The sequence below is a fragment of the Pollicipes pollicipes genome, unplaced genomic scaffold, assembly GCF_011947565.3.
Source record: "Pollicipes pollicipes isolate AB1234 unplaced genomic scaffold, Ppol_2.1 Scaffold_5724;HRSCAF=6776_pilon_pilon_pilon, whole genome shotgun sequence".
Lineage (NCBI taxonomy): Eukaryota > Metazoa > Arthropoda > Thecostraca > Pollicipedomorpha > Pollicipedidae > Pollicipes > Pollicipes pollicipes.
Window position 1 is genome coordinate 55,442,264 of NW_023596746.1, and position 25,304 is coordinate 55,467,567.

Here is a 25,304-nt window from a genome sequence, read left to right on the forward strand (position 1 = left end):
CGAGGGACGGCAGGGGACCGGCCACTCCCAGTCAGCCGGTCTCGTGCTTTACGCGTCACTGGTCCAACAGTCGTGGGTGTGGCACACCCACTTTTCAGGCTACAGCTAGAAAAGGTACAGACAGCTGAGCATTCCACTACTATACAGCTGCTGGCAACGTACGCCATGTAGACAGGGCGCACGAGCCGTGGTCGTGCAGTTCCCTGGGTGATGGATTTTGCACACTCTACCCTAGACACCCGAGTTTTGTATTTATCAGCGTCAATGTTGAATATAGGTAAGAAAAGTCCACCGTCACCAACGCCGCCTCTAAAATGCCACTAACGCTGGTACAGAAGCACAGCAAATAACTATCGTCGACAATGATCCCCCATGCAAAATGGCTTCACCTGCTTTCATTTTCGCCCAAAACCTAAGGTCCTACAAAACGACAGGTTCTTGGCAAACCGGCAATGATCACCACAAGGCGGTGAAATTGGACGCCGCGGATGAGAGCGCAGCTGACTGCACTGGTCCCCAGGCACAGTGTATCACAGAGCAGTAACGGCAGCCGCAAAGCTCCGCCGGCGCGCGTGACTACGGGCGCGCACATCCCACCCGCCGCCACGCCGCCGCAATCGAGCTTCCACCGGCGACCGACAGATGACACTGCTACACCGGTCACCACCTGGGCCCGCCGGGCGGCCGGCGCTCTGGGCCGCCCGGGGCAGACTTCAGTCCGTGCCGGATTCAGATTCACGCATGCGACGGTGACAGACTGCAGACTGTGGAGACCTGGTCCGAACTACCCAGCGTGCCGCCCCGCCCCTCACACGCCGTCCCTGCGCGGCCGAGTCAAGCGCGCCGCTACAGTTCAGTCTGCGAACCCACGGTCTGAAGCGAGCGGCCACAGCGCCCACATAACCGGTACGAATATCCGGAGATATGTCGCTGATATGTATGCAGTGCGCAAGCCCGAAAGCTGAACCATGCGGCAGATCACTTGCCATGGAAAATGTCCGTGACCGCGGTTATGGAACATGTCTATCCACGAAATGTCAGAATATGTTGCTCCCTGCAGCCTATCACTACACCGGAATGATCCGTGCACACACAACTGGCTACGACGCCCCCGGCACGGTAACACGTCACGTGAGTGTGCCTGACCCGCATGGTAGCTAGTACGACGGACAGCCGCGCGCTGACCCCCACAGCCGCCAGGCCCGCCGGCCGGACCGAGTGGGCTTGGCGGCGGTCCGAGCTGTTCCAGTAGCTGAGCCCCCACCCCCAGCCGGCCCCGTGTGGTCCCCAGCTTCAGACCACGTCGGTTGGTGTGGCCGCCACTGACCCTCACCCCCTCGCCATCTCGGGTGAGCTGAGGGTCACCCCCCCCCCCCGCCCCGCGTGGCTCTCATCCTCCGGTCATCTCCGTTGACTGGATAGTGGCGCCGCTGATCCGGTCCGGCACGTGCAGGGAGCCCGGCACGGCGCCGGCAGCGACCACCGCCTGGGCGGCAGTCTGCACGCCCCGCCACACACACAGGTCCTGGTCCAGGCCGGCCAACATGCCCGAGATGAAGCCGCCGTTGAAGCTGCCGGCAGGAGCGAGTTCGGCTTCGGCACAGGAGCCAGGCTGGGGTCTGCTGCCAGAGGCGGGTCACGTCCCAGTGCCAGGGCCGGGCCGTAGTCCGGTGTCAGGTGGTCAACCCAAGGTGGACGCCCGGTGCGAGAACGGGGGGCCCTTAGCTCTTAGCTACGCTCGCCCTTACCGAGTCGCTCGTCCTACAATGCAACGAGCATGGGATGGAATGATATACTGTCAAGTTCTTCACACACGAACTGCATAACAAAACGCTACAAAGCATCTGGCGCTATCCACACACAAATCGACGTAAACCACCGACATCTGCACGCATGTTTCCCGCTGCTGTGGAACCCGGCACAATAACCACGCCAGCGATGCTGCAGTAACACAATAATGGCCGACTCCACCCGGCCCCGACGGTGCCAGCTGTAGAGGTGCCACTCACCAGTCCCCGGCGCCGCTCTCGTTGACCACGTGTGGTACTGGCGTGACCGGGTAGTGGACGCACGAGACAGCCGGCGTGCCCCGCTGCGGCGGCGGCTGCGGCTGCGGCTGCGGCGGCAGCGGGCCCAGCGGCAGCCGGTCCCCGCGGCCGCCCCGTCGGCTCACCTGGTCACAGACACACAAGAAGGTCACAGCGGTCTTTTTACGGAAAATTTGGGTTCTCAGTTTTGGCACTGGTGATTTGTGCGATCCTCTCTAATGATGTCTCACAGCATGAATAATTTTCCGCCGATTTTTGTCCCCGACGAAGAATTGACGAAGACATCCCCACGTTCATAGCTCAAGGATTTTGACACGCTGACACCCAAACGACTGGGAAGCTTCACACTGGGGACGTCCAGGAAAACATGGTGCCGTACCCTGCATCAGATTCTCACCAGCGCACTGCCAACGCAAGGCGGGCGCCTACAATGCACCAGCACATCCGCTGTAAACAGCCCCGCGCAGGTCGCCTCACCATGACGCCGTTGGTCCCCATGGTGACGATGACGCAGTAGAAGTGCTCGAGCAGCCGCAGACTGGCGTTCCGGCACGCCTCCAGCAGCCGGCCACCGGTCAGCTGGCGGAAGTCGGCCGGCGCCTCTGGAAGGCGCACGTCACAGCAGGCAAACTGGCGGCTGCCTCTGTACGAGGCGCCAGCAGCGTACACCATGGACAAGCCGCCAGAGTGCAGGAGGCGAAATCAGATTGCGTAACTCCAATGAAACGACGTGGTGAATCAAACACCTAATGGCATAGCTTCAGTTTCAATCGTGTACATCATCTCTCACGTATGTAGTGTGCAACGCAACTATCCCGGACATACTATTAGGCATCCCTCCCCTCCATCACGAAAACTCCACGCCATTCCTTCACCGCCAGCGGCACGGACCGGGCATCGTGTGTTTCCTGGCTCGGCAGCGACGCCATACACCACGCAAACGCCGGGCACCAGCAACATCTCGACAGGAAAACCTCCTTAGAACGCCGCTGACCCGCCTGACAGGCTGCCAGAGCCCCATCCCTCCACAGGAGTGGCGGCGGCGACCGCTCCGGGTCCCTCCGCTCACCGTCGGTGAGAGCGGCGAGGATGGCGCGCAGCTCGACGGCGTTGGGCGAGGTGTAGAGCAGCGGCGGCCGCGGCCCGGCCGTCAGCACGGCCGCCGCCTCGCCCGCCTTGTGCACATCGGTCGGCTCGAGCCAGAGCGGCACGCCGGCCGACGAGCACAGCCTCGCCGCCGCCGCCTGGCTGGCCGCCGGCGTGTTGGCGTCCAGCACCACCAGAGGGCTGGCGACCAGGGCCGACTGGTGCCGCTCCACCTGGCCACGGCCACCAGTCAACACCATGCACGCGTCCGGGGCTGGTGCCGCTCCACGTGACGAATACACCAGTGGATGCCACATTCCACAACATCCCTGGCACAATGAAAGCTACCATCAGCGATGGCGCTCGGCACTCACTCAATGAGCCATAGCTTCTAGCGACGGCAAGAAGAGCTTACGTGCGTCAGAAGTTGTCAGAGCAAGAGGATGGCACGACGCAAGGGCTAGCGTTATAATAATTGGGCACTGGGCAGACCAACGAAACCCAGCGCCTCCCACATCCATACCAGTTGAAACTATGGAGCTAACAACACTTTTATGGTGAAAAAGATGCTGGACATGACATGTCCAGCGACGGTCGTAGAAGGCGTCAGATTGTGACGCCTTCCACGGCCGTCGTCGTTACAGATGTCGCCGCCGGCAGTGCTCGTGACTGTGACGCCATCTCCCGACGCCCCGAGCACCAGACGCGACCGCGCTGGCTTCGGTGCCGGCCGGCCGTACCAGCTGGGGCGTGATGAGGCTGTGCATGTCCATGTCGCCGACGCCGAACTGGACGGTGCCCGCCGCGTCCACCATCAGCACGTAGCTCGCAGTGGACCGGCCGTCCGGCCGCGAAACGCAGCGCCAGTCCTGGACACCACGCGCCGGCTCAGTCACACGGCTGTGGGAAACACCGGCAGGCACGGCCGCGGCGCCAACGCGGGAGGAAGGTGGAGGGCGAGGGGTCAAGTGGTTTGGAGTGTTGAGTTCATGGTTAAGAGCCCTGGGTTTAAGTTCCTGCACCAGGCAGCTTGCACTGGTCCCGTTTTCCACCAGTGGCAGTAGTTGTGCTAACGGTTCATTACATGGGACGTACGTGGACGGCTATAACAGCCGTCAACACAGCCCAACGAAGGCGGAGCGCCAACAACAGCACCTGCTGCCAGCTCACACGCACACCACTCCCAGCCGCCATGTCTTACTCCCGTCTTGTCCGTGCTCACCCTGTGCGGGTTCGTGCTCACCATGTAGGGGTCACTTAGAAGGGTCGGTGCTCACCATGTGCGGGTTGTTGGTGAGCAGTGACTCGCCCAGCTCGTCCCGCCCCACAGCCGACAAGAAGTGGGGCCGGTGGCCCAGCCGCGACAGCGCGTCAGCCACATTCCGCGCCACGCCGCCGTAGCGCTGCATTATCCGACCGCGGTGCGTAGAGCCGTCCAGCTGGAACGTGGGGAACACGGTCACGGCCCGCCGACGGATCATTGGTCACGTGGGGAGTACGGTCACGGCCCGCCGACGGATCATTGGTCAGGTGGGGAGCACGGTCACGCCCCCCCCCCCCCCCCCCCCGACGGATCATTGGTGAGGTGGGGAGCACGGTCACGGCCCGCCCACGGATCGTTGGTCAGGTGGGGAGCACGGTCAGAGCCCGCCGACGGATCATTGGTGAGGTGGAGGGCACGGCCACGCCCCCCCCCCCCCCCGACGGATCATTGGTGAGGTGGAGGGCACGGCCACGCCCCCCCCCCCCCCCGACGGATCACTGGTCAGGTGGGGAGCACGGTCAGAGCCCGCCGACGGATCATTGGTGAGGTGGAGGGCACGGCCACGCCCCCCCCCCCCCCCCCCGACGGATCCTTGGTGAGGTGGAGGGCACGGCCACGCCCCCCCCCCCGACGGATCACTGGTCAGGTGGGGAGCACGGTCACGGCCCGCCGACGGACCAATGGTGAGGTGGGGAGCACGGTCACGGCCCGCCGACGGATCATTGGTGAGGTGGAGGGTACGGTCACGGCCCGCCGACGGATCATTGGTGAGGTGGGGCGCACGGTCACGGCCCGCCGACGGATCATTGGTGAGGTGGAGGGTACGGTCACGGCCCGCCGACGGATCATTGGTGAGGTGGGGAGCACGGTCACGGCCCGCCGACGGATCATTGGTGAGGTGGAGGGCACGGTCACGGCCCGCCGACGGATCATTGGTGAGGTGGGGAGCACGGTCACGGCCCGCCGACGGATCATTGGTGAGGTGGGGAGCACGGTCACGGCCCGCCGACGGATCATTGGTGAGGTGGGGAGCACGGTCACGGCCCGCCGACGGATCACTGGTGAGGTGGGGAGCACGGTCACGGCCCGCCTACGAAGCAGCATTAAGAGCAGGCGGACTCGAGGTCCGTCAAACGAAGGACAATGCAGGAATACAGCACGTATGAATACTGTACGATGGTATACCACACGCCCACACATGTGGTTTGTTGCGAGATGTTAACGGCGTTGAGTTGGGAGCCGAGATATTGCTGGGAAGACAGCCGCGCGGGGTATGGTTTCACAAAATTAGTTTGGGGATTTAGCGAGGAAAAATGGCTAAGCCTAAGACCAAAAAAAAAACAAAAAACGGCATTTTCCTGAACTTGATCCATATACTAGCTAAAGATGTGGTGGAGGTTGGAACCCTGCAACTGAATAGAAAATTACACCCGATGCATGCGATACAATTAGATGTATGGCATCGTCCGCAAGTACGTTCGTTGCGCTGGTGCCGAGCTGGCTTCGATGCAGAGGTCCGCGACAGACACTACGAGGTTCATCGAACGCCAGCACCGCGTGGGTTCGAAAGCGCAAAACAGGAGATGGCGTTTTACGGCAATGTGTAACATTTCGCTATCATCGAATAACAATCGTTGGCTTTCTGTCAACGAGGAAATTTTTTTCGGCTTCCTGGTGTGGACATCTCACGCGCCGCTCACCGCGAGGAATGACGGAATACTAGAGCTGTGCAAGGTTCGAACCCATGACCTTCCTCTAACAGCCCACGGCATTGTGTAACATTTCGCTATCATTGACTAACAATTGTTGGCTTCTTGTCAACGCGGAAAATTTCGGTGTATTTGTGTGGACACCTCGTGCGCCGCTCACCGCACGAGATGACGAAATACTAGAGCTTTGCAAGGTTCAAAACCACCACCTTTCTCTAACAGCCGTGGACAATCATTGTAATCAACCGCAACCATGACACACCCTACACAAAGGTAAACCTGGCGTAGCTTCAATACACATTAGGTATTCTTTAACGCCAGACCTGACTCATGACCGGGAACAACTCAGGTGAGGTTCAGAATAGACAGCTCTCCGTGAGTTTTATTCTTCTGACAAATATTTACGGATTCCCACCACCAAAACATTTGCCGTATACACATAGCAAAGCATTGTTTGATATTTGAAATACATATACTGTTATCATTGCAGGCTTACCTTAATCTTGTCTTCCGATACCTTGACGACAAAATCAATAACACTTCCACCGATCACAGTCTGCGAAAAGATAATTCGTCGTTGTCATTACGCCAGAATACTAGATGCACATACCAACATGCATTCCATTCAAGGAACTCGCGCGGAAGATTACCTTCATGCATCCCGTACAAAAAGGGCTACTGCATGAGAATAACAACGTAGATTCCCCAAACACAAGAAATGATCGGTCTCATGGAACAACCCAAACGCTTTGGATACAAAGGGCAAAAAACGTAACAAATCGCATCATACCCCAGCACATTCTGCGCCTTTAGTCCTGTGGCTTTCGCCAGGACTTCCGTTTTCGCGCGAGGTCGATGGTCGTGAGCGATCCCAACCGGCATCAGGGCAAGCATAAGCTGACCGAGACTCCGGCACCACACCGGCGAACTGTTCACCTACGGGTGGCGGGCCGCCGGCCGCCGGCAGCTGGGACCCGTCGGCTGCCTCTGCGGGGAGGCCGCCGGACCACAGCGGTGACGCGCCGGCTGCTGTCGCCGGCTCCGGGACGGCCCCCCGGCCGCCGCTGGAACACGACCGCCGCAGCTGGGTCCGCCGACACGGTGAGGACGATGTGGGCTTTAGGGCGGGCCGACTGACCTGACCATACGGCACCCATGACTTATTCCTTATTCCAAATATCAGCGACAACAGCAAGGAGACAAGGTTACGTTAGATATATGGCACGCAACCGTACGTCTTCGAAAAATATAAAATGTGACCGTCCTTTGCCAAACTCGAGCCATCTCCCACGATGCCCGACTAAGCAGTGGCGTTCGGCGCGTGGCGTGCACCAGCAGAGGACCGGCTGTCCCCCAGCCGGCGGTGACGGGGAGACGCGAGCCCAGCTCACCTGCCCCGGACCAGCTCCGCCAGCTCCACGGCCACCCGGGCGCCATGCAGCGCGTTGTTCTCCACCAGCCCGATATCTGGCGGCGCTGAGGAAACTAACGGTGGCAGCTAGGGCTCGGTCCGGTTTGGGTGTGAGGGTATCCAGGGGGCTCGGTTGTACAGCGCGGTGCTCGGTTGTACACTGCCGAGGCTTCGTGCCAGACCCGGACCGATCCACCACTCCCAAAGTCGCGCCGTCCGTTCAGATGTCAACTGATCACGCCAGGGAGCACACATGTGGAGCACCACCTCGGTGGTCCAGCCCGGGATGCAGCACCAGAGATGACAGCTCGCCGACCATCCGCGCCTGACGGACTGTACCACGTGCTCCGGATCGCCAGGGTGAGACTCAGAGATGACAGCTCGCCGACTCTCCGCGCCTGACGGACTGTACCACGTGCTCCGGATCGCCAATGTGACTCTCTTGATTTAAGGGACATTTACCTACGCTTACGCATCCCGCAATAACAACTGTCGGATTGTGAGTGTACAGCGAATAATTAAGGTGCTGCGCATACAATTAACTGCATGAGCGACCCTTCCAAAAGCAAGCAGCTACCCGGCATGAACCTTAACGTAAAACCTTCGCGCATGTGTCATCGTCGATTTGTTGACCTAACGGCACCAATGACCAAAGTGACTGAACAGCCCAACACTCGGCTCAACTGACCCGCCGTGCACACCTCCCCCCAGCCGCGGAGAGGGGCGGGGTCGGCTGCGCACCACCGCTCCCAGCCGCCGGCCAAAGGATACTGGCTCGCAGACTGGCCCCGGCCGTCAGCTGGTTGACACGTGACAGGATGAACGGCGTGACGTCACGGCCCGAGACGCCCTGCTCGTTGGCCTCCTGCACGGCTCGCTGTATGGCCTCCTCGATCCTGCCGATCGGGCCTGGGGTTAGTGGCGTAGCTGCGGTGTCTTCAGCCCCCCCCCCCCCCCCCCACACACACGCAGGGTAACAGTTACACGGCCGCCCCTCGCTGGCAGCCGGCCTGCCTGCCTGAATCCCACCCACAAGGCGTCAGCTGACGCCATCGCCCAGTCACCGCACGGGAGGCACACCGGTCGACTGGGGCCAGGCGTAGACCACCATCCAGCATGTATTACGGGCTCATAACACTCTCCACCCTTAATGGCCAGCCACAGTGATTGATTGAGATGCAATTATTGAGAAAACTTGCTATTTGAGCGAGCTGTAACTGTGTCGGCAGCCGGCTGCAGCCTCCAGACGTCAGCTGCCTTCAGTCGTTCGGCACCCAGCACCAGTAAGACACAAAGCTCCCTCCGGCCCCCTGTGCTCTGTCGTCGCCCACTGTTCTGCTTAGGTCTGCTGTAGAGCTTGTATGGGCACTCATCGTTCCAACTCGGCCCGGTGCCTGTCCGGTAGGGACACTCACTGTTCCCCCTCGGCCCGGTGCCGGTCTGGTATGGGCACGGCCAGCAGCAGGCCGCTCTCCAGCTGCAGCTGCCGGTGCTGGTGCAGTACGGCGGCGGCCTCGGCACAGCTGGCCACGTGATGCGGCGACCGGTGGCCGGAGTCGGCCGTGAAGAACGCCGGGAACCGGTCACTGGGGCCGAGCGTAACGACAGCCACCCCTGCCGGCACCAACAGGGGTGGTTCACACACCGCCGGCAGGGCAGTACGCACCACCGGCTCATACGCCAGGGAGAGGTTACTTCCAAAGTAGCAAACATCGCTGCGAGATCGAGCTACGCAAAACGCAAGGCGCAAGACACGCAGGAACGGATAGACATCATCAGCACATTTCGTCGCACAAACGGAGGAGAATGACGAGCGGCACGTGGTCGCCACGCCTACCCTGCGTCTCCAGCGCCTCCAGCGTCCTGCCCACGTCCAGGATACTCTTGACCCCGGCGCAGACGCAGCAGACGGGGGAGCGGCCCAGGTCGGTCACGTCCGCCGAGACGTCCATGGTCAGCTGACCGCCGCGGTGCACGCCGCCCACGCCGCCCGTCACGAACACGGCTATACCGGCCCGGGCCGCGGCCACCAGCGTGCCGGACACCGTGGTGCCGCCGTCCCAGCCCTGGTGGCGGTGCGGGAGTCACCGGTTCGGACACGTGACCCGGACCGCCTCCACCAGGGAACAGGTACCGCCGTTATAGCTCTTCCAGGAGACCCACGGAAAAGCCGACAGAACACGGCCGCTACTTAATGACTTGACTAACGCTGGTGATGTTCCCAATATCTTTTCTCAGCCAAACGATTCCGCGGCAAGCCCGCACCTCTGCGCTTGACGCCTACTAAATGCGTGTTTAGCCCGTTTCTAATCCTTCGAGGCCAGTTTCGGCATGCATCTCCTGCTTGGTACGCTTCACTAACACCGCTACAGCTGGACCATTCAATGCTCAGCAGCCACCGGGGCCGGTTGGTCAGCGCCGGGGGCCGCCCGGCCTCAGCGGCTGACCTTGGCCATGACGCAGGCGAGGTCGCGACGCGATGTCTTGACGGACGGCCGGTCACGGCGCGCCAGCCGCTCCATCTGGGCGCGGCTCAGACCCACGTGCAGCCGGCCGTCCACGACACCGACCGTGGCCGGTACGGCACCCTGGCGACCAGTCATCAGTCAGAGGACGGACACAACACAGACCGTGGCCGGTACGGCACCCTGGCGGCCAGTCATCAGTCAGAGGACGGACACGACACCGACCGTGGCCCGTACGGCACTCTGGCGACCAGTCATCAGTCAGAGGACGGACACGACACCGACCGTGGCCGGTACGGCACCCTGGCGACCAGTCATCAGTCAGAGGACGGACACGACACCGACCGTGGCCCGTACGGCACCCTGGCAACCAGTCATCAGTCAGAGGACGGACACGACACCGACCGTGGCCGGTACGGCACCCTGGCGACCAGTCATCAGTCAAAAGACGGACACGGCTGACGACGGGGTCTGCACTGCGGAGACACTTAAATATAAATAATAAAAACGCACAATGTCTAGCTTTACTTGCATACATTCAACAGCCTGATGGATCTTCTCATGCTGCATTGATTGAAAATGAAGCAAGCGTCCGTGGCCTTGGCGCTTAACACAGTTAACCCGAAATGACGCCATTACCTGTTGCCTCACGATCTCCTCCACCTTCTGAGCGGTCTCCAGATTTTGCGGGTACGGCATACCGTGCGTGATGATGGTAGATTCGAGGGCTACCACTGCATTGCGGGCCCTGAGCGCTTCACTGACAGGTGGCGCCACCTGCATCGATAGGTGGCGCCACTGCCGCCAAGCTCGGCAGCTGCTGCCCAATGTCCACTGAAGAGCATAAGCGTTCTGCATCGCCATCTACAAGCTAGCTGCAATGTGTGAAAAAAGATGAAAAGCAGTTAGATTTCCTTCAAAGATGTCATTTGTAGATGCACATATGGGCAACAGCTAGGAAACAAAGTGAGAACTCATGCAGGACATGCTCTAAGATCAGTAAATTTCAATGGTCACCCTACCCTGCACCAAGTGCGCTCTTGAATAATTTTAACATCATCTTGGCAAAGTGGAATCTTTGACTCAAGGTAAGTAACAAAATTTTAATAATGTATTTACTAGCATCAAAGCAGTCAGAACATCCAGCACATCACACATGCGTAGCATCACACAGTTGGCTCCATAAAATGACTTATACCATCAGGGATATTGTCTGACAAACAATTACATATTGTTCATGCTATTTGGTGCACAAAAAATTGACTAAATCAGGCTGCACCCTGCCAACAAAAAAGACAAAAATGCTGAATCACAATAGCAATCTGAATGAATAAATTGTTTTCTGAATTTGATGGCAGGCACGATACAGAATAAGCTTTTTCTGCCAATCACACAGACAAAAATTACAGTGCAACAACATGCAGCTTGACATTCCCCTTCAAGGTTGTCTAAAAATGTTGCATATATTGGAATCCAGCCTTGTGAAATACAGTGCAACATAATCTTAGAAATATTATCATATTTAATAAATTCTCTATTATGGCACATCTGCACCAACATAAGCTGTTAGTAGATATTAGCAAAGTGATAAGATATGCAGCAAGTCCTAGTATGCAGATGCATGCATACTTTCTGACTCCTAACACACCAGTAGCATGTATTGATACAAGATCCATGAAGAGGAAGAATAAGAAGAGCAGATGATCAAATTATTTTGGATCAAAGATGATCTATGTAGGTCTATGCTCACTCCAGTGGAAAATTTAGTTTTGTTACTGGTGGCAGGGTACACAAATTATAGCAGTCAGAGTATAAACTTGCCCACAAGCATAGGCCTGCCTATTTTGGAATGAGTGTCAGCACGACGAACCTCGGGTGGAGTACATTATATGTATGTAATGTGTGTAATGTGCTACAAGCTCGCCTATACATGCAGACTCTGTGAGTGACTTGCATACCCATATTCTTGACCCTAAGAGAGCTGGGATAAATAAAGAATAGTGCACCCTTCACCGTGTGTATCGCACAACGGTATACCTCTCAACATCAATGCAGCGCCTTGAGTGGAGCGGGCGCAGCTCTATCCGCGCACCGCGCCTCGGCGAAATTTACACGTTGGTCAATTTGGCATTCACGTTCAGATTCAGGTCCATATTCGGGGTTACGCAACACATCCTTGACAACATTTAGTCCGAATCCTCACCCAAGGCCCTAGAACAGAATCCTTACCAAGAGGGGAACAGTACTTAGTACAGATTCGTACTAGAACCAGTGGAGTTTAGTACGCACATGTACTAAACAACGCAGCCCGGTAACCCACGGCTGTGTTCCAATCGGGATCAATTCTGCTGTTTGGTTGGGATGGGCGCTCGCATTTTGGCATAAAAATGTAACTGATCTGTCGATTTTCAGTCGCTTTGTCGTAAATATATTGTCGGACTGTTAGATTTCTGAGAAACCACAACACCGAGTGGAACGTGCTACGACGGAATCTTGCCTGCTCCGAGGACTCGCCAGCTGCTTACTCGAAGTGGAGATTGTGGTCCCCCTCCCCCTGGTGATGGTGGATGATCCCTGAGGGTGAATGTGTAAATACTATTTTGCAGTTTTGTTCATTTGTAAAGGTACTGAAGTGTGTTAAAGTGGTAACCTGAGACATCAAAAGCGGATGAAAAGTAAAAAGTGATGCCCAAATAAAAAGCCGGGGCTAAAGCAATAAAGAGTGGTTTTACTAGTGTGAGTGGTCCCTCAATATCATTTTGACCATTCTAAAGGAAAAGTCTAGCTGCAGTAGGTGGGTGTGCTGGTTAAAGAAAGTCAACAACATGGCATGGGAGCCATACACAGCATTATGAAAATATGCATACGTATTTTTCAAGAGTCTGGTACATTGATTCGTTAAAAGCAGGCAAACAGAATGCAAATCCCTAACTCACGTCTTTAGCGGGCAAATTAACATAGTTTTCATAGATAACTTTGTGAATGACATTAGTTGGCCAGCATCAAGGGATGGGGCTTTATAAAACCTTGGACTTTGGTGCCCCATATATTGGACTTTTGAGCAGTGTTTTTTTGTGGCTATATATTAACATGACTGCTATACTTGCTTGCACTGATGCACTACATGGTAAAATGCAGTAAGCAACCTGCAACATGCACTATAAAATCCTATTATTCTAATGGCTTGGTCCCCAAACAGCCATTTTGGCCCTTTAGAGAACCAGGTTGGTGCTAGATAAGGTAGTCATCTCCATGCACAATCCCAGTGTGATGATGCTCCTGGTTTGTGCTCAACTTCTTTCTCCTTTTCAGACATGAAATGTTTGTGTTGCAGGTACTAAGCCCTAGGGGTGTCAATTTTTGTAAATCATTGTGGGGCCAAACCAAAGGCTTGCCAACATACTGTCCATTTTGCCTCACCAAATTTAGCCCATGCCACTTTAATTTAATTTAATTTTTTTGAAAATTTTAATTTACTTTAATTTAATTTAATTATCCCACTTTAATTTAAGTAGTATAGTCTTTGATTTAAGCAACATAGAAGTCATGTAGCAAAGCCAATACAGTTAAGTCTTTGGTTTAAGCAGTATGGAAGTCATGCAGGGTTTGATCCAGGGAACAGGCACTGGCTGCATGCTCTTTCTGGTTGGCATGTGAAAACACCCTTTTTGATGCCACATTAGGGTCGCGATGGTGCTCTCCAGTGATGGCCACATGCAATTTGGTTGGGAGGATGGAGCAGGTTCATCCATGAAGGACTTAAGTCATCCCCATATTTCAGAGCTTCCAGCCAGAGCACTTAAACTTCACAAACCAATCTGCCTTCTTTAACTTCACAAACCAATGTCGCCTCCGTGGTCTAGGGGAAAGATGCTGGGCTCTTAATCCAGCGGCACTGGGTACGAGTCCCACAGTGGGCGCATTGTTTGACCCGACTGACATGGAAAGGCCAGCTGGCAACTGGCCAACAAGGGTCAACCCAGGCCCGGGGCGGCCGTGCCGCAGCATTGTGCGGCACGTAAAGACCTCCGCAGTCCTGTCTGGCAAAAGGGCGGAGGCAGAACTATCCGTTGAACTGGACTGCACGACTTGGGTGGTGGGTTCGGGGTACACGCAATAAGCTATGCTTGGCGGATACTCTGAGCCTGAAGTCACCCATGCAAGCCATCCAGAATAAATTTATTTAAAAATCAGTGTTTTATGGTGCCAGGTGTGTGAAGTTTGTTTGCGTCGTTTATCTGCTCAGCTGTTGCGATTTGTATCTTGTGCTAAGAGCAAGAATGACTTTGTTATGAGTGGTATGAGATGTCACTATGCAGAAAGATTAAAGACAATAGTTGTGTTGTGATAATCTTTTACCCACATTTCTGTGGTATTCCAGCTAAAAAGATTTGGGGGGGGGGGGCAAGCCAAGATTGGCCAGGCCCAACTCAACATCGGGGGGCCAGGGCCCTCACAAAAGAATACAAATCAACACCTGTGCTGAGCCCTGCATGTTCTGGGTTTTACATGGTATGACTGACTGTATCGGCTGTGATACACAATATAGAACAAATCTTGAGTGAGTTGTTTTGTCCAGAGAAAATACCAAGCGAAGCTAGTTGCATGCACCCTGAACCAGACAGTGCTGGCCTGTCTGGTGCTTGTGCCTGAAACCCCAAAGAAACTGAGAGTCCAATCCGGGGATCTCATTAACCTGGAACCCTACAGCATCCTTCATCTACCCTTTGGAATCAGGCACACATCTGCCCTGGAGCCCCAACCCCAGTAATACCTTCGTCAGGTGCCTATCTTGAGGGTTATTATGAGGGAGAGCAGCAGCATGTTTGTCATGCCATACAGTACCATGACATGGCTACCCAGCCAGTTACCAGCAGATTTTGCCATGCCAGTGTGGCCAGTCAATGTGCCTGCTCTGGGAATCATACCCCGTGAACCTAGATCACATGCCCATCATCTCCCTACAGGGTACAGAGGTGAAAGTTTTCTTCATATGAATGAAGAAATAATGCCTAAGGGCTGGAGTGGAGTTGACAATTTCTTGTCTGTATGCTTGACGTGCTGTCAGTTGCCATGGAACATGTAAACGTCTTGGTTTTGGTGCTGGTAATTTACTATACACTATCTGTTTGTTGCTTTTGGGGCCAGTTCACAACTAGCTTGACATTTTAAGACATCAATTACAAAGCATAAGATTCTTTGGCATTCATTGTGGTGATATGGGCAATATATCACGGAAGTATGTTTATGTTGTCTGTTTTGTGGGTGGGTATATGATTAGCTCAATATTGTTATTCAAAATATGATTTTTATATCATGTTGCAATGCAAATTTTCTGTATATTGTCAGAAATGTTTGTTGCCTCCATCTCTGTACTGCTTGCACTGCACATCAAATGATTCTTTGTTTTTCAGGGTCTTCTGTTCATCCCTATGCCCACTGTAGCTCTGCAGACATGAGTCTTCTAGGGAAACGTGCCGCTGCTGGCCGAAAGCTATGCAGTCTTGTATTCACGGGTTGCCAGGAAATGCTCGTCAGGCAACTGAGGACGACTGTGCCAGTTTTTAAATTCTGGGAGAGAGATATCAAAGCAGAATATGGAAGGGAGAGGAAGACACTTCCTGACAAACAGATGGTAGTTGATGGATTGAAAGAACTGAAACATGAAGTGGGTGTGTGGAAAGACGAATTCTGGAACAAATTCACCAAGGAGCCCCTCTTTCTCGTGCGACCAGGTGGGTGTGCGTCCGCACAACGCGTGGCAGTGATCATGACCGTCCGTGTACAGGCAGCGTGACGCGTGACTCGCCCGGTTACCACAGCCTCGACAACGCTGAACAGCTGCGCCTAACCTACCAAGCCGGGAGCGCGCCGGCAGCGACACGTTTCCAGCGGCGCCGGCGAGCACAGCCGGCTGGCGGGCCGTACTGGCGCCACCGCGGTCCTCTCGCTTCACGCTCTCGCGTGTGCTGCCGGCAGGCGAGGTGGACACGGTGTTCCAGCTGAACAGCGAGGCGGCGCTGGAGCGCTGGATCGTCACGGCCGACCGCGACAACAGCGACGGCCAGAGCCAGGGCGAACTGGTGCTCGGCCGACACGGCAAGGCCGTGCTGCGCGGCACGCTCGACACGACCCCGCCGAAGGACGGCAGCAAGCAGCGCGCCGGCTACTGCAACATGCGCTGTCTGCGACCGCAGGTCCGTCGGCGCCCCCTCACGGGACCGGCGCGGCCCCGCACGGGGCCGACGCGCCGGGCTGCGGCCGCCGCGCGGGACGGGTGTCGATGCCGTTAGGGTTGGCTAGGAGTGCGGTCGGGCCATGCGGCCGTTGTCGCGATGACAACGCTGGAGGGCGTTGCGCAGTGGCGTTGTATGCGTGAGATGCGCCGGGGCTGGCACGGACAGGAGTGACCAGAGACCTTGACGAATTGTTTTGGAACGAGCAGTGCTGTGCTGTGCTGTGCTGAAGTCTGGTATTTGTGTTGCAAAAGCACAACTTTGGCACTTATTTTATAATATTTTATATCTTTTACTTAAATTCCTTGAAACATGTCAGGGAATACCCAAGCTTGCAAATGCACTTGGCCTGGCCCACTGCTCCTTTGTATTCAGTGCTCACGATATGCGCCAGACATCTGGGGACAGACATCGCTCGTCATCAGGCATCCTCTACACGTCACTGGAGGCGTTCCAGAGGTGCCAACCACGTCCAGCAGGTGGACCGCACTACACAGCGCGTTGAAAACTCGCGTTTCCACTTTCCAGAAGTCTTTCAAGCGGGACGGCTTCTTCGACTGGTCGGCGTACACGCACGTGGTACTGCGCGTGCGTGGTGACGGGCGCTCCTACATGCTGAACCTGGCCTCCATGGGCTACTTCGACCTCATGTGGAACGACATGTACTCGTTCCCGCTGTACACGCGCGGCGGGCCGTACTGGCAGGTGTCTCGGGTGGGTGTCGCCTTGCGCCGTCCCGAACCGCGTGAGCAGGCCGCCAGCGCGCGACTCGCAGCTGCGTCTCACCCTGTGACGTGTTGGGCCGCACGGACGGCCGCTGCCTGTGCGTGGTGTCGCCTCGTCCCGTCCGTGAAGCGTAGTCGTGGTGATAGCACTGTCCAAACCGGGTAAAAAAACAACTCAGGCTGCTGATATGCTTGCGACTGTTGTGGTCAGCTGCCCCGTCAAGCCCCATTGTGTTGACAAGCGTTGCCAACATTCCACAGTCATTTCGGTGTACTTCCCGACTGCCACGCCCGGAGCCGCTGCCGGTATCCACCGGAAGCGCAGTCTGCAGCGCGCCGCTCACCGTCCGCGCCTCGCCGCAGATCCCGTTCTCCAAGTTTTTCCTGTCGAGCAAGGGACGAATCCAGGACAAGCAGTGCCCACTGATGCAGGACCGGATCACCAGCATCGGCATCACGGCCGCCGGCGTGAGCGGCCCTTTCCAGCTGGAGATCGACTACATCGGGCTCGAGATGGACCCCAAGCACGACGAGGAGTTTGCCTACGAGATGTACAAGACGCCGTCCTTCATCGCCGGCGTGTAGCCGCCTGGCCGCCGGACGACCGGCGTCGCTGTATTGCGAGGCGCGTCCGCGCCGGCGGCCGTCGCCGTGCTGGTCAAACCGGCGCCAGTGCGGTCGGCGGCGGCGTCGGCTGGCGGTGCGGCCCGTCTGCCATCTCAGGGGAGCGCTGCGGCTCGGCCGGGCCCGCCGCGGGCGCGCAGCCTCGATCGCTCGACCGGTATTGGAACTGGTGCGGGCGTGTGTGCCGCGTGCTTGACCTCATTGTGATAGGAGACCTGGGCCGACTGCGCCCCGCTCCCTGCCGAGACTAGCCGTTGTTGTGGATGTGGCGTGTTGTGCTCGTGCCGAGCTGATGTTGGCTCTGCGCCGACTGCGCCCCGCTCCCTGCCGAGACTAGCCGTTGTTGTGGATGTGCCGTGTTGCGCTCGTGCCAAGCTGACCTGGGCTCTGGTTTTCGGGCGAGGCGTGACGCCGCGGGTCTGGCCGCTGCGCGCGCCGAACATGTCAACAGCACGTCACCCAACTGCAGCCGCCGTAGCAACGAATAGATGCGAGTGATTCATTACCTCTGTCGACTCGACCTGACTCGCGGACATTTGCCAGCGAGCACAGCAGCGTGCAACGCAACCTCCAAGCGCTCGTTTGCCACGCTGGCAGTTGCCAGCCCGCTGTTTGTACCTAATCGCGGTAGCGTGTGGTTATGGGGAAACTAATCATACAGAAAGAGATCTGTCTGTCTGGCGATTGGCATATCGACTTCACTCCACGCACATAGGCTTTACACATCCACGAGGGTTCCATTCTGGTGGCGCGAGTCGTGTCTCCGTCCGGAATGTCTCTGCAGCTCGAGCAGACCTGCTGACCCATAAAACCGCGTATCATACAGATACATCCACAGCGGAGCTTACAACTTAGAGACGCCTGCCGCCCTTACATCATGAGCGAGATGCGCCCCCGGAGACCGCGCGTCGCCAAGTGCCCGCACTCGATCTTCATCCATGTGGGATTAACGTGCTGAATTCAGTTGGCAGCTCAGAGCGCTTGATGACACTTGCTCCGATGTAGGGACTCGGGCTTGGTACAGCATGTTGCGCTCTACGCTGTTCGTGGGGGGGGGGAGTGATATCGCAGGTGTCGTTTTCAAGATGGAGCAATAACTCTTGTTGCAGTACTGAGACGATGTAATACTTCTAGCAATGAAGAGCCGACTATTCCTGTCTACATCACCTTCCTATCCTCCGTAGCATCGGCCGGCGGGCCGGCCACTTCGTGCCGGACCACAAACGACATTGTGCCGATCTTAGGTGTATGGTCAATCCACATCTTCGCGTACATTCGGATGGCGAGTCCTCACCCAGCACTGGAACGTACCGATCTGTCGGGCGCGTGAACAGGCTAAAGCAACACAACGGCAACAGAGCCCGCGCTGCACGCGCCATATAAAACCGATCATCCGCCACCATGCCGGTCACGACACCACGTGGCATGAGGACAGGTCACGACCTGACATCGGCCGTGGGGCGAGGCCGGCCGCACCGCCACTGGACGCCCCGATCACTGGCTCGCGCGCCACCAAGCGGTTTTGTACGTCCCACTAGCGGTGAGATCACGGCCGCGAGCCGCGGACGCACCATCGCGTCCGAGGCGCGGTCGGCCCAGTCCGCACGCACAACATGGCTGCGGCGAGCGGGCGCGGTCGGCGCGAGGCCGCACTCGAACCCGCGCGAACGGCCCCGACCTCGCCGGGACGCCCCAGGTCGTGTGGCGCTCAGATGTCCCCGGTCCGGGGGTGATTGTCCCGTGCGTAGGCCCGCCACTCGGCACTGCTACCACGGCGCGCTGCCGCCGACGGCCACGCGGACCGCTGTCGTGACCCGCGCTGTCCGCACCGTCGCTCTCCTGCGCCCATGTCGAGCGGAGCCGACGGCCAGGCGGACCGCTGTCGTGACCCGCGCTGTCCGCACCGTCGCTCTCCTGCGCCCATGTCGAGCGGAGCCGACGGCCTAGCGGACCGCTGTCGTGACCCGCGCTGTCCGCACCGTCGCTCTCCTGCGCCCATGTCGAGCGGAGCCGACGGCCAGGCGGACCGCTGTCGTGACCCGCGCTGTCCGCACCGTCGCTCTCCTGCGCCCATGTCGAGCGGAGCCGACGGCCTAGCGGACCGCTGTCGTGACCCGCGCTGTCCGCACCGTCGCTCTCCTGCGCCCATGGCGGGCGGAGCCGACGGCCACGCGGACCGCTGTCGTGACCCGCGTTGTCCGCACCGTCGCTCTCCTGCGCCCATGGCGGGCGGAGCCGACGGCCACCGCTCACCGGCGGCGCTCGCGGCTGCCGCTGCGGCCTCCCCGGTGCCGCCGCTCCGGCTCGCGGGAGCGGCGCCGCTCGCGGCTCCGGCTCCGGCTCCGCTGGCCGCGCTCCTTCCTGGCGTTGCTGCCGGGCCGTTCGCGGCTACGGCGGCGTCGGCGCTCCCGGGAGCGGCTCCGGCTTCGCTGGCGGTCCCGCGGCCTCTCCTGCTGGTCGCGGCTCCTGCTGTTCTGATGGTCTCGACTTCGACTGTCCTGGTGGTCTCGACTTCGACTGTCCTGGTAGTCTCGACTCCTGCTGTCGTGGTGGTCTCGAGTCCGACTGTCGTGGTGGTCTCGACTCCGACTGTCGTGGTGGTCTCGACTCCGATTGTCGTGATGGTCTCGACTTCTGCCATCGTGGCGGTCTCGACTCCGGCTGTCGCGCCGCTCGCGGCCGCGGCCGTCCTGGTGCTCGCGGCCCCGGCTGCCGCCGCGCCCCTCCCGGGCACCGGCGTCCGGGTCGCGTTCGCGTCGGATGCGCTCCTTCTCCATGGCAATCTCCTCGGCGATGTCGCGTGCCTGTGGCGCCCTGCGGACGGCGATAGTGTCAGTGGGGCCGGTCCACTGCCACCCCCACGGCCACGGAGGCGACCGCCCGCCCGCGGGCGATCCCATGCGGCCGCGCGGAGGGCGCGGTGAGTGTTGAACACAAGCGCCACGGGTCGCACACTCCGATGATGAGACAGCTCAGAGAAGCCAGCCGGATTCCCCACAACACCACGCAGGCTTTCGTCTGGGTAAGGCCGATAGGCAACAACGTTGAACGCACGCTACGGAACTAAAAGGTCAACTGTAATTGGCGTGGCACATTTTAGGGACTACAGATCGCCCCGGATGGTCCCCTGTTACTGGTATCATGACACGCCCGTAAAACCAAACGACGGATGATAAACGATCGACAGAAAAACAGAGCGGAAATCATGGAGAACCCAGATTATTGACAGCATAAAAATATCGACAAGAATCGAAATGGAAAACTGTTCCATTCCATCGTGCCGGAAACGTACTGAGTGTCACACATACACGCTATTACTAAGAGACAGTCACAGATAATGAAATGAGTGATGGACGACTGGCAAAAAAATCCATAGGGATAACTACTGACATGGGAAACTATCGCACACCGACAAACCGACATGACAATGAATGTTCTGCAGAAAAAGAAAAATGCTGAAACTACAATTTATATGGGTTGAAACGACACCCATCCAATCGAACACTTTCTGTTTCGATGTTCCCACCTAGCGTTTACAAGCGTTTATCCAGCGTTAATAAGCGTTAGTCCCCACAAGCGTTTACCACTGGATCATTTTCAGTGCCACCATTTTTGCGTGTGGACAATTCAAACCACGTGCATGCTTTCTATCGACTGCATTTAACTTTTTCCATCCGATATAACGCCCAGTTAGCGAATCACCAACGCTCTAGCGACCCACGCTAAGGCACCGTTCACAGCAGCGCCGTCCGCAAGCGGGGGCACCGACCTGTTCTGGTCCCGGCCGGGGCTGCGCTCGCGCGGCGAGGGCCGCTCGGCAGGGGCCACCGGCCGCGCCACCGGCGTCTCGCCTGCCTGCGGTCCCCCGATCGCCGGGAAACGCTCCTTCAGCAGCTTCTGGACCTTCATCTGCAACACATGGCCCGCACGGTCAGCGAACAGGAACACACGGTCAGCGGAAGGGAGCTCACGGTCACGGGACGGGAGGGCACGGTCAGCGGAAGGGAGCTCACGGTCAGCGGAGAGGAGCTCACGGTCAGCGGACGGGAGCGTACGGTCAACATAAGGGAGCACACGGTCAGCGGGGGAGAGGGGGAGCCCGCGGCGTGACGGAGGATCACGCGCTGGGATATGCATTGGAGACATTATCCTGGTCAATGGTGCATTGTTGCGCAAGCTTTCGTACAGGTCCTTCTGGGGTCGTCACTGGGTTGGAAGCGTGCGCTCAGAAGACGAAGTGTGGGTGTAGTGATCGACAGCAGGTGTCCAACTACGTTGATGATAATGATCATTGGGGTTTTAGGGTGCGCCGACTTCTGAGGCCATCCTACGTCCATAACAGTTAACTTGCTACCAAAGTGTAGAAATGGCTGTCAATCCTACGCTTGTCAAAAATGAGAACAGTTGTTCCGTGCCGAGCATACGAGAATCTTCACCACTAATGTCTGAAAAGGTGAGACCTGAGGTGTCTCGTTCCAAGCGCCCGCTCCGCTCTAGGCGCCTGCTCTGCGGAACTGTGGGTAAGAGTGAAATAACGTGGCGAACCGTAAGTGGCGCATCACAATGACATTTAAGCCGTTCTTCAACGCAGCAGAGGTAGCTATGCGGTACATGCGTGTGGCCAATCCGTAACCTGCTGAGAATTACTTCTTTGCGTCTCAACTGACGCGAGCTTGACGGCCATGGACCCAGCTGTGGCTTGATCACCTTTAACTTATTGCTCACAGTCGCGTCCCAGCAGCGTTGCCACTTCTACCTCATATATGTCGTGATGGCAGGGAAAAAGTTCCTTGCCGGCAAGGGTAGAGAGCAGGCGCAAGGTGCGCGCGCTGACCATTTTGCGGCCGCGTCAGCAAGCTCGTTATTATCTTGTACAGTGGGACAAGGTGGTGCACACTGAGGCGTGTTTCGGTAAAGAAAGTGACCGAATGGCTTGGCCATTTACAAATGCAGCACCAACGCCTACCTCCGTTTTTGGACCCCATCGGTATATGTGGCTTTAAGTCCTATGTGAGACCCGATGTGTCCCAAACCCTTCGATCTTAAGTCGCCTGGGTTCGCTCCCTGTTTGTTCATGCTTGAAAGGGAGACATCCACTTTTGGTGAAATTAGCTCTTACGGAGGTACCGACGCAGGACGCGGCCTTTAACACACCACGCAAACTAATATCGTTTCCCATAACAGCCCCTTCATTTGAACGCCAAATGGAATAGCGTACGGCCTTCCGCTACCTTGAAACATGCGTGCAACAATACGTGGAAAAAGTGCTCGGTGAGTCGGATGGTTTGGAAATTGGATCAGCTTGCAATAGTATCACATGCCAAGCATTTCCCTTCTCAGTGCCAACGCCGGTTTCATTTACTTTCACCGCAAGGCTGGCAACTGGTGCTGCCCTGAGTGCTCCAGTCACAATGCCTAATGAGGAATGATGCACGGTGTCTAGTAAACGTAAACAGGCGCCTCATTATATTGGAAACGCAAATATTTCCATGAACATGCAGCTAATCAAATGATTCGCACCACACACACACCACAATAGCAGGCTACATCATCGCCGTCGTGATCGAGAAATCTGTCTATCATGGCCGTTTATCATCACCAGGCCACGAGGCTGTTCCCCAGTCGTTTCATTACGGCGGACGTGGGGACCGCTTGCTCCGTGAGGAGGGCGCGGACCTCACCTGGATCGGCACGGGGATGCGGGGGAACAGCGTGCCGTACCAGTCCAGCTTGACCAGCATCTTGCGCACCATGACGCCGACGGTCATCTCCTCGCCGCCTCCAGCCCTGACGTCGATCATCTGCGGGTGGAGGGCAGAGGGCGGCGGCGTCAGCGGCGGACGCCAGCGCACGGCGGCGGCCACGCGCGGCCAACTCCAGACCGACGGCACTGCTGACTGACAAGAGAGCGCACAGGGCCGCGCCGCGACCGGACGCGGCGCGCCACCGCGCCCGCGCGCGCCACGCACGCGTACTGTGAGGCAGCGAAGACAAGCCGGCCCACCCCCGCGTCGTTGCCTGATTACTTGCGAGGGCGCACGGTCCGTGGCGTCTCCGAGCGGCGCAGAGCTCCCTGTCGGAACAGAGCACAGGCCGGTTCAGGGTCATCCGAGCGGCCGCGCTGCCGCCGCCGTCGCCGCTACCGCCGCGCAATGTGCCAAACACACAGAGTCAGGCGCGGTAGACACAAACACGGCACAGACCGGCCCGGCCGGCCCGGCCCGGCACGGGAGGGCATGGTGGGACCCGAGACACCCGCAGCCGCACCGGCCAAACACGCGCCGAAATACATAGCCGTCAGCTGAGATTACTGGTGGGAAGGAGCTGAAGCCGAGGCTCACTAGAGTGGTTGGTGCGGACGCGAGCACCGGGTAATGCTCGTCTGGTATGGTCGCTTGTGTGGTCTTCATACGCACAGCATGTCAATTTGAAAAAGGCCGTGATATGTATCAAATAACATCTATGAACTTTTTTTTGCTGCGCTGCAGATCTATGATAATTTGAATCTTTTTTTGTGCAGCCAATCTTCATCTGCTAGGAAAATATCTCCTGACAGCCCCTGGAACACGAACACACATCTCTCAATTTCAGAATATCCTTCACCTGCTATCGTTGCTAGTGTCTCGCAAATGGCGTCTTTAGCTGCTGAGCCTGGGACCAAGGTCTGTGTCTCTAGCTATCAGGCCGCACTGATTGCGGGAAAGATACCAATTTAAATGTCCGGTAATTTTCAACAATACTTGTCAGATAACGCGTGCTTCCGACTATTTAGCATCCTTACTTGCACCTTTTAAACTGACCTTTTCAGGCGAAACACTTTATAACACTGTGGTTTTGTTCGTGCGGTGTTCGTGTGGTGCGATGATCAAGGAGCGCGTGCGGCATCTGACCGGGGCGCGTATCTCGACTGGTGCCCCGTCCCAGAGGACGGCGTCCCGCTGTCGTGGAGCGGCGCGGCGCCGCCCCGCGCCAGCGCTTGCCCTTACCTCCTCGTCCTCCAGGTACGGCTCAAACCAGCCCCAAAGGTCCGCCGGCGGCTGCGTGTACCTGCCGGGCAGCGACGGGCCGTCAGCCGAGCCGACAGGACGCCAGCAGGAGCGACCGCCGCGCGCCAGGCCAGCCCGTTCGCGTGCGGGAGGCGCACGGACAGCATACATAAAAAGATGCTCCCTTCACTAAGTCACATGCAGCAGAATACGTCCGGCGCGTCGCGCAACCACACACTGTCAAATTGGTAATTATTTGGTAACTTTTCAGTGCATATGGCTGCTGAGGTCACCAAGGTCACTAAGGTCACTGAGGTCGCTAGCCTCGCCAAGACCAACACTCTTGGAAACCAGATCCATGACCACACCGTGAGTCTTTGGGTCCCGAGACTGTCCAGTTCCTTAGCCTTTGCCTCTGCTGACTTCCTCTGTAGCCCCTGTCAATGATAATGACAATACCACAGGTACCCACCTGAGGTACATGAAGCCCAGGCCCCGCAGGTACGGTGAGTCGGTGTGATGTAGCAGGCCGTTCACCTGCTTGCGGGTCAGGCGGAGAGTGAACAGCTTGTAGAGGCAGGAGAAGGCTGTGGAGACGATGCCGCCCACGCCAACGCCGCGCACCTGGTGAAAATGGCGACCAGCACTGGTTAGCCACTGTCACCTGGTCACCACCTAGTCAGTGACAATGACCAAGCATTGCACATCACTTGCCTTGCCAAGCTATTTTGAAGCACAGTCCATGCTGCA

General features: G+C 57.5%; 3 protein-coding genes across 16 annotated transcripts; 1 reads left to right on the top strand and 2 right to left on the bottom strand.

The window, feature by feature from the left end:
* Window positions 1-1,390: 1,390 nt before the first annotated feature.
* Window positions 1,391-12,297, bottom strand: LOC119103226 (pseudouridine-metabolizing bifunctional protein C1861.05). The gene is made up of 15 exons (XM_037226667.1): window positions 12,213-12,297; window positions 10,623-10,858; window positions 9,966-10,106; window positions 9,356-9,584; window positions 8,934-9,132; window positions 8,290-8,414; window positions 7,499-7,574; window positions 7,048-7,171; window positions 6,604-6,663; window positions 4,412-4,573; window positions 3,875-4,003; window positions 3,047-3,367; window positions 2,526-2,603; window positions 2,010-2,092; window positions 1,391-1,571 (listed from the first exon to the last, which is right to left on the bottom strand). Exons 2-15 carry the CDS (start codon window positions 10,845-10,847, stop codon window positions 1,391-1,393), a joined length of 2,133 nt encoding a protein of 710 aa, XP_037082562.1. The 5' UTR covers window positions 10,848-10,858; window positions 12,213-12,297.
* On the top strand, window positions 11,738-18,070 carry LOC119103492 (complex I intermediate-associated protein 30, mitochondrial). 14 transcript variants are annotated; one of them, XM_037227054.1, is made up of 5 exons: window positions 11,738-11,874; window positions 15,398-15,718; window positions 15,963-16,180; window positions 16,748-16,933; window positions 17,308-18,070. In XM_037227054.1, exons 2-5 carry the CDS (start codon window positions 15,439-15,441, stop codon window positions 17,527-17,529), a joined length of 906 nt encoding a protein of 301 aa, XP_037082949.1. In that variant the 5' UTR covers window positions 11,738-11,874; window positions 15,398-15,438; the 3' UTR covers window positions 17,530-18,070. The 14 variants fall into 14 exon arrangements, with proteins under 14 accessions (XP_037082949.1, XP_037082956.1, XP_037082957.1 ...); XM_037227061.1 differs by lacking the exon at window positions 11,738-11,874 and adding an exon at window positions 11,938-12,097; XM_037227062.1 differs by lacking the exon at window positions 11,738-11,874 and adding an exon at window positions 12,109-12,130.
* A 736-nt stretch (window positions 18,071-18,806) lies between these two features.
* Window positions 18,807-24,569, bottom strand: LOC119102446 (pre-mRNA-splicing factor 38B). Its single transcript, XM_037225817.1, has 5 exons — window positions 24,555-24,569; window positions 23,595-23,641; window positions 23,250-23,369; window positions 21,338-21,477; window positions 18,807-20,382 (listed from the first exon to the last, which is right to left on the bottom strand). The coding sequence occupies exons 3-5, from the start codon at window positions 23,367-23,369 to the stop codon at window positions 19,818-19,820; spliced, it is 825 nt and encodes a 274-aa protein (XP_037081712.1). The 5' UTR covers window positions 23,595-23,641; window positions 24,555-24,569; the 3' UTR covers window positions 18,807-19,817.
* Window positions 24,570-25,304: the final 735 nt, after the last annotated feature.

Bases quoted from the DNA above. Each gene is read 5' to 3' on its own strand.
- LOC119103226 (XM_037226667.1), bottom strand. From the start codon at position 10,847: ATGGCGATGCAGAACGCTTATGCTCTTCAGTGGACATTGGGCAGCAGC. The intron at 9,585-9,965 runs GTCAGCCGCTGA...CACCGCCACCAG, and splicing joins TCGCCTGCGTCATGGCCAAG to GGCTGGGACGGCGGCACCAC. The intron at 3,368-3,874 runs GTACGGCCGGCC...GGCCGTGGCCAG, and splicing joins GCCTCATCACGCCCCAGCTG to GTGGAGCGGCACCAGTCGGC.
- LOC119103492 (XM_037227053.1), top strand. The intron at 15,719-15,962 runs GTGGGTGTGCGT...TGCTGCCGGCAG, and splicing joins CCTCTTTCTCGTGCGACCAG to GCGAGGTGGACACGGTGTTC. The intron at 16,181-16,747 runs GTCCGTCGGCGC...TCCACTTTCCAG, and splicing joins TGCGCTGTCTGCGACCGCAG to AAGTCTTTCAAGCGGGACGG.
- LOC119102446 (XM_037225817.1), bottom strand. From the start codon at position 23,369: ATGATCGACGTCAGGGCTGGAGGCGGCGAGGAGATGACCGTCGGCGTC. The intron at 21,478-23,249 runs GTGAGGTCCGCG...CATGTGTTGCAG, and splicing joins GCATCCCCGTGCCGATCCAG to ATGAAGGTCCAGAAGCTGCT. The intron at 20,383-21,337 runs GTCGGTGCCCCC...CGCCGTCCGCAG, and splicing joins CCCGGCCGGGACCAGAACAG to GGCGCCACAGGCACGCGACA.